The 7,894-nt window shown below is 35.0% G+C and overlaps 1 protein-coding gene and 5 non-coding genes across 6 annotated transcripts; all 6 read right to left on the reverse strand.

Annotated features, from left to right (window-relative positions):
* Positions 1-1,042: 1,042 nt before the first annotated feature.
* On the reverse strand, positions 1,043-1,137 carry LOC127742559 (small nucleolar RNA snoR31/Z110/Z27). The gene has a single exon (XR_008003901.1). It is a non-coding gene; the product is annotated as a small nucleolar RNA snoR31/Z110/Z27 (small nucleolar RNA).
* A 298-nt stretch (positions 1,138-1,435) lies between these two features.
* Positions 1,436-1,526, reverse strand: LOC127742571 (small nucleolar RNA snoR31). Its single transcript, XR_008003914.1, has one exon. It is a non-coding gene; the product is annotated as a small nucleolar RNA snoR31 (small nucleolar RNA).
* A 78-nt stretch (positions 1,527-1,604) lies between these two features.
* On the reverse strand, positions 1,605-1,745 carry LOC127742585 (small nucleolar RNA snoR136). The gene has a single exon (XR_008003928.1). It is a non-coding gene; the product is annotated as a small nucleolar RNA snoR136 (small nucleolar RNA).
* Positions 1,746-1,820: 75 nt separating this feature from the next.
* LOC127742665 (small nucleolar RNA SNORD25) lies at positions 1,821-1,904 on the reverse strand. The gene has a single exon (XR_008004024.1). It is a non-coding gene; the product is annotated as a small nucleolar RNA SNORD25 (small nucleolar RNA).
* A 247-nt stretch (positions 1,905-2,151) lies between these two features.
* LOC127742678 (small nucleolar RNA SNORD96 family) lies at positions 2,152-2,236 on the reverse strand. Its single transcript, XR_008004035.1, has one exon. It is a non-coding gene; the product is annotated as a small nucleolar RNA SNORD96 family (small nucleolar RNA).
* A 2,057-nt stretch (positions 2,237-4,293) lies between these two features.
* Positions 4,294-7,034, reverse strand: LOC107466166 (scarecrow-like protein 13). Its single transcript, XM_016085152.3, has 2 exons — positions 6,863-7,034; positions 4,294-6,161 (listed from the first exon to the last, which is right to left on the reverse strand). Exon 2 carries the CDS (start codon positions 6,060-6,062, stop codon positions 4,419-4,421), a length of 1,644 nt encoding a protein of 547 aa, XP_015940638.1. The 5' UTR covers positions 6,063-6,161; positions 6,863-7,034; the 3' UTR covers positions 4,294-4,418.
* Positions 7,035-7,894: the final 860 nt, after the last annotated feature.

Consider the following 7,894-nt stretch of genomic DNA (forward strand, 5'->3'; position numbering starts at 1 on the left):
TAGACTTTTAAAATATGTAAAATGAAACTTTTTAAAAATAAATTTTATTTATTAAAATTAAATTTTTTTATATAATCTCATAAATTAATTAATTTTTAAATTTAAATCTTACACTAATAACAAATATAATTTTATTTATACTTATAAAAAATAATTTTTAATTTAATATATCATATATAAATGTTATAATTTTAAAAAAATAAAAATTTTACTAAATTAAATCTAAACTTGTCCACTTGCAGCTATATTTGGTTAGTGCCTTCGACTCATTTCTTGTTATCTAAATCATAAATAGCGAACTTATGTGGCTGTAACAAATCGTGGTCTATGGTCATCTGAATATTGGTGGTTGAACAGAGAAATAAATCTCCTCTCAATTTTATGTTACAATCGAAGAAATAAAGTATGATTTATAATTCTTCAAAATTGACATCCATTTTAGGTTATACTTTCTAATTTTTGAAGGTCAAATTTGTCGGTTCCATTCAATATAGCTTGAGATCATACTTACTTTGATCCAGAATCATAATTCCATTCAATATAGCTTGAGATCATACTTGGGTTAAACTTTGATCCAGAATCATGTACTGCAAGTTATCGTACATACATTTTGTTCTCTGGTTTACCTAAAAAATCCTATTTTGCAAAATAGGTTCCGAATTGATAATCCTAGCTCAGTATAAAGCCTTAACAACATACAGCAAAAAATTCACTTTTTTAATTAGGAGGCAGTTAGGAAAATGGTGTAAAAGACAGTTATAGAGTGTACCGTTTGTTTTAAAACTTAAAAAAATTTGAGACCCTCCAATTTTTTAAATACAAATTAGAGAGTTGCCAAAATTTAAATTTTCTCTTCCTCACTAATCGGTCCGGTCCAATTAATAGGATTAATTTTTTTTACAAAGATATCGAATGATCCAATTTCTTCATCTCATGCATAAAAAAAACCATCTCTAATCCATGTCTAGCACCACATTTTTCACAACAATTACATTCATACTTCCCATATCCAAAAAAATGAGCCCAAAAAATTTACCAAAAACACATCATCAGCGATGGAAATTTCTTTCTCATCCACAGCAATTTGCTGTGTAGGAAGGTGTCCTAAGATTATTTCCACTTTCATCACCTGATGTGAAGTTGGAAACCACAGACAAATGAATATGAAAAATACTAACAAAAGAAAGTGAGATTGAACAAATTCATACAGCAACATGGTTTTATCAAAACTCTTTCTCAGTTATATGATCCAACAATATAATATTTTTAAAAGGACGTTATCATGGAAATTTATTTCTAATTCACAGCAAATTACAGTGTAGGTAGGTGTCGTAAGATCACTTCCACTTTCACGAACTGAACTGAGATAAGATATTATTTAAAATCAGATAATTTTGTTGAAAATGAGATCTAGCATAAAAAACAGAAAAGCTAGGTAGATTCAGAAGCATATTGATTAGTTTACCATCACTCTTAAAGAACTCAGATCAAGTGTTGGATTATGTATTTTGCTTCATCCTTACCTACCAGAATTAAGATATTAAATGTGCAAAATAATACTGAAACTTGAGAAACACAAAAACCTCAACTTTTAAACACACAAGAGATTTAGTTCCCCGACGTCCTAATGGAGCATCAAAATTGCAACCCAGGATAGCGAGGGGAACACACATCTCGGCTCCAAACATAAACTGCGATGCACAATGAAATAGTACATGCCAAATTTCATTTTAATTTGAAGCCCTTCAATCAGTAATTAACAACCAATTAACAATAATAAAAATACAAGAAATAAAAGTGAAAAACAGATTCTCCAAGAGGAAAACTCAGTCCCTTAGATGTTCATTAATGTTTGCGATCATAACCGCAAATCATTACAGGTCTGTAGGCTCATCATAGTAAAGATAAGTGAATAAAAGAATATGAAAATGACAAGGTATGAATGAAATGTAGCTGCTCCAGTGTTCTCCCAAAAGCAGAGGGCTCTGGGAGTGATATAGAAGAACAACACAATGAATGTTGCTTCGAGGGAACGAATCGAATGGGAATTGAAGAGGTCCACATCGACTAGATAGCGAAGCATAATGAATTTAACATAATTAAGGTTGCAATTGCAGAAGACGGTAGTTGGTAACTCAGGATTTTGAAAATGAGCCTCAGAATTGCAGAATGATAACATCAAAGACAATTTCAGTCCCGAAAGATGGTATTTGGTGTTTGATATCATCATTGGCATCATTTTTCACAGAGAAAAGAAAGTTAATAGAGAAAAGAAGATAAGAGAATGGAGAATGTTAGTCTCATGGCCAGTCCCAAGAAGTAATGGCAGCAACGCCGCTCTACAAGGCGATGGAATATGAGACTCGCATCGACGGAGGAGCTCACCCGATTAAGGGGAGGACCATCAACGTCGACGAACATTGCTAAGTGACGTTGACTAGGGATTATGCAAACACACAAATCAATTTGCCCCCTTTCTAGTTAGGGATTTTCGCAAATCCCCCGTCACCGAAAACGAAAACATTTAAATGAGTTCGGCTCTTACAAAAACTAAACTTGTATGGAAGTGGAAGTGGAACCGGAAGCTGAGGCGGATCTGAAGCTGCGGAAACCCTAGACGAGCTGCTCTGATTCACTTGCTGCTAAGATAGATGAGAGTGGGAGACCCATAAAGCACTTCTTATAGAGAGACAGAGCGGGAGTAGTGTGGTCGCCGCTATTCACAAATTAGGTTTTTCTGAGAACCCTGACAACTTAACCACTATGACTCAACTGGGCTTCTTTAGTATAAGCCCATATTCTATGTCTTTGAAGCTATACGGATTCCCCTGATCCAAATAAGCGTTTACCATTTTACAATATGGCCCAGTACCACTACCAACTATGTTAAGAACCTAATTTAAGACAAAAAAAGACCCCTGTCCAAAAAAAAAAAAGACATAAGACCCAAATAATGAAGGCATTTATTTAAATAAAAATACTAAAACTATTTTTTATGATGAGCCTCGTGTTAAAAGTATGATTTGTTTGTTTAGTCATATTTTAAAAAAAATAATACTTTATAATATATCAAAATCAACCTCCATAATTTATAAAAAAATATTTTCACATGAAAACCGATGTAAAATCTTTCACCAATAATGAATTAGGATATATTTTTCCTTTTTGAGCCAAAACAACAAGGTTGTGTTTGTTTACTGAGATAGAGACAAATTATGTTTGACATATGAGATGTGAACAAAAATATTATATCCAGAAACATTAAATTAGTGTATTTTGTATCCATTCTGATAAATTGAATTTATTCTCATTTTTTTATTAAAAAAATTTGAGACGAAAAAAAATATAATAATAAAAAATATAATTATAAAAAATTAACAAAAATAATGAAAAAAATAAAAAATAAGTTGTGTTATTTGATAATGTCTTTGTGTTCTTTTTATCAGGATGGATACAAAATATGAGTCGAAGCAATAACAAGAATATTTCTAATGGAATATCTTTCACAATCCCTGGAGAGATAGTTCACTAATAGACCGAAGGATAAGTAATTCGACTCATTCACATCCAGATCATGAATGTTTGGAATCCATATTATGCAAGGAGACATTGCTTTTGCTAATTCGAATTGAAGGGTGATATAAAATCGGTCTATTTCCGGCATCATATCCATAGTTAGCGCATTCATCATAGTTAGAAGCTCCAGCTCCGTATCAAGGTCACGATCGATATCGTCACTATCATCAATATCGTCACTATCATCAAAAAGAAAACTCTTAGACTTATTATCCAGGAACTTGTGCAGAAATACTGTAATGAAAGGAACATAGGAGTTTGTCGCTAAGTATTTGACTAAATAGGATCGTCCAGTTCCTATAAAACCTATCACTAAAATACCCCTGGGGTAGGGCTAAAAAAAATAAAAATAAATTAAATTTTCATAATTTATTCTAATTTATTACTAAACAAAATATAAAAACAAAGTGTTTTATCTTGTCCTCTCATAAACAAACGGAGCTCAAGAGTTTGGGATGTCGTGGAAAGCCTTCCAGTTTAAGAATTTGAAGCGCTCTATATAGCAGCTTCAAATTAATAAAGAACGAGGTAAAGCAGGTTCGAAGGCGCCATTTTGGAACGGATCAAACGCAAGGGTCTTGATGTTTATGTTAAAGAATCAAGAAAGACAGGGACGCACATATATAAATTCATCCTTAGCATATGCACATATTTCTTCTCAGACAAACACGCACGCTTATTTTGTAGGACATCCTTATGTTTAGCAGCTAATGCAGATTCGAATAATAGTATTGACATTTAGGGTTATTTTATGGCTCAAAAGGGTACATACTACATACTACATACATATTGGAACATTGCTAAACCGAAAAAATCAATGCTAAACTGAAGAGAGTCAGCACTCAGCACCAAGCTGAAGAAGTAACCATAGCTCTCCTCATCCATCCTAGATAGAGAGCATCATCTCTCTGCTCAACCCTATAATTTCCATTGAATTCTTTCAACATGTTCCGGACAGCAGCCACCACAGAAGGACTCAACGGCCATTGTCTGAAACCAGCCATGGAGAATCTCATTCTCCACTTTCCTAGAAGTTCATGCCTCTCAACCCTCTCCACCCCCTCGCAAGCGACCATGTTTACTATGTCCCGCGCCACACAGTGCTGCTCCGCATTCAGCCTTTTCCTGTCATCTCTCGGGCACCCGGCATCTATTGATTCAAACATGGCAGTGTAGTAATCCATTACCTCAACAAACCTGTTGAAGAAAGACGAAGTGTTGGTATTGGATTCTTGCTCAACAAGTGTCACAACCTTGGGAGACAAGCTCTTAACCAATCTCAACAATCTGTCCCTGTGATTCTCCGTGCTTACACTCTCATCCTGCATGTGATGCAGAACATAAGGAAAAATTACAGCCAGAGCTTCCCCGGCTCGAATAACTATATTTGTTCTTTCAACTTGGCTGCCACACATTGCAGCAATGTGAAACTCCAATGGCACTCCGCAAGACCTGGCGAAATCCGAGAGCCGTTGTCCAACAATCTCAAGTCCTCCGCCGCGAGCATGAATGGATTGGGAATCATCGACGGCGGTTATGCGAATGGACGGCGGTCCACCTGGCCTATGTGCAAGAGCTTGAATAAGTAAAAGCCATTGTGTGCCCTGTGTGATTTGGAAATCGAGTATATGAATCATGGACTCAGTTGCCATTGCTTCTAAGATGACTGCGTTTGCAGCTACATAAGCAAACTTCCAAAATGGGCAAATCTGATACAATATGTGCATGTAACTCATAAGTTCTTTGCTTGTTGGTTGTTCACACTTTAAGGATTTGTATATCATACTCCCAGATGACTCCAATCTTGCTCTTAGCCCCTCCAACAAGTAAGCACCTAGCCTCTGCAATGGTTCCCCATAAACTGATACCATCTTCCCCAACACATTATCCATCCAACCAATTGCTGTGGCTATATCATCATCAGACACGGCCTGCGCGCATCGAACCAGCACATCTCTCAGCTCTAACTTTGGAATCATCTGCACAATCTGATCCCAATCATATTCAATTGTTGGAGAGGCTGTGGTGAGGCCACCTTGGACACAGTTGTTGTCATAACTGTCAGCAGCATCTGATTCATTAGGCTCCAACAACGAAATCTCGAGTTCTCTGAGCTTGTGCTTCCATTCATTCCCATCATCAACGCTAGAGTAAGGCGAGCCATAGGTGTTGTCGGATGAGTGGTGGTTATCTGAATAGCATGACTGAGAGACTTGTGGGGAAAATGGACTCCTATTTGAAGATAATCCACTGGCATAGGAAGGGGAATCAGTTTCACAACCTATGAGCTCAGTGGTTGCTGGGGATGATTCCAGGGTAAAGTATTGATCCTTGCAGGATTCAAAAGAAACAGTGGCTCCCTTCATCATATTATCATGGTGGATACTGTGGCATAGATTGCTTTGTAGCATTTGATACATGCTTTGCACAGGTTGGTGGTAGAATCGGATACCAGCTTGGCTTGGATGTCTCTTAGATATTTGCATGTACAAAATTGTTTAATTTACTCAGCCAGACAAGAAGTGAAGGCTCTTAAATAGTGGTGTCTAGCGCTAATTCACAAATATATTGACGAAAAGTTTGATCTGCATAATAAGAGAAGAGAGAAAATGAATTAAAATTTCATAAAAAATCAAGATCTAATGATGAAGATATGTCATGAAAAGCAAGTAGAAACTCAGAAAAATGATGAAAATCTACAAAAGAATCCAGAGTCACAAATCAATCCGTGAAATAAATAAAGAAATTAGAAATACATAATGAAAAACATGGAAGATCCACTAGTAATCCTGATCTAAACATACCCTCTACCAGGCTGAAACTGAATTGGGGAAAGTCTTAGAAGAAAAGGACACATAGATGACCACAAGAATCCTATATGGAAGTAGTTACAATTCTTTCTGGGTAATTTCAGAATTTGAATAACCAAATTAAAGGGATATTAGCTATCAAGTAGTAAGAGGTAAAATCCTCCAACCAATCAAAAAGTAAGAGACAAAAATAGCAATTTATCTATTCATATTCCTGAGAAATATGGTTTAACTTTTAGCTTTGAAGTTCCAACTTCCAAGATGGCCAAGTTTTCAGGGAAATGATGATTAGTCTACCTCAAAACTACGGAAAAATGTTTGCTTGAGTTGGTAATTTGAAAAGTTGAATAAGTGGAGAGCATAGGACGGCAAATAAGACCCGCAAATAAAAGAATTTTCAAAACATACTCAATTATCCAACGCATAGAGACCAATAGAGAAAGAAACAGAAATGAGAAATCCATGTAGCAGTGTACCTCAGTGTGGTAGTTGGAAGTTGTGGTGACAGAGGGCAGAGATGAGAGGGAGGAACCTGATTGCTTTCTTCTTTTCTCAAAGGCTTATTATTGTTAGGTTGCGTGTTATGACTTGTAGCTATAGCTTATAGCGGGATACCACGTTATACATACCATTTATTAATATTATTAATAGAGAGTGAGAAAAAAACATGCACGTTGCAGAAATAGAATAACTAATTAATAACCACTCGGTTTGGTTGAACGCTGCAAGCAATATCTGACTAGTGACTCTCTTGGAAGCAACTAGGAAACCACATTATGAGCTTATCTCATCTCCAAATTAAAGGGCTCACTAGCTACTGCTTCAGTTCCAACTTACCTTTCCGCTAAAACTATTCTTATCTTTTCACTTTCATATTTTTATTGGATTGGGCAAAAGAATTTATGGAAGTGAGGCGGCTGCACTCATTACTCATTAGAAGACTTAGAAGCACATGCGAGAACTTCCATGGCCAGCAATTCTATTTTTTTATTATTAAAAGTGCAAACTATCTTTGGGACTCATGTCGATCACCGCCCACCAACTGCAACAAAGTTGTCTGGCTTCTCCAACTTTACTTAATAAAACAATATTAAATAAGTTTGTCATCACTCTCACATGTTAAGTATATGCAAATTATTAGCTTAGTTATCAATTCAACTATATATCCCTTAAAAACAGTAGAGTATTCAGTTTTTTATTATAATAATTAAAAAAATAAAATAAATACATTTAAAAATTATGAATAAATTTAATATTTTTTTAAAATTAAATACATATTTAAAATATAAACTAAATAAAATTAAAATTTAAAATTAAAATTTTAAATTTTAATTAAAAAATTAAATTAATTAAAATTCAAAATTTGATTTTAAAATTCTAAAATAAATCTTAAACCACTTAATTATTAATTAATACCATAGAAAACCTTGAAGGAAGCAGAACAGTCACATTCACCACCTATCATAAATTCAGAGGCGCACGCCGTCCGTGGTTCGTCATACTCTGCC

This window comes from Arachis duranensis, chromosome 1, assembly GCF_000817695.3.
Source record: "Arachis duranensis cultivar V14167 chromosome 1, aradu.V14167.gnm2.J7QH, whole genome shotgun sequence".
NCBI lineage: Eukaryota > Viridiplantae > Streptophyta > Magnoliopsida > Fabales > Fabaceae > Arachis > Arachis duranensis.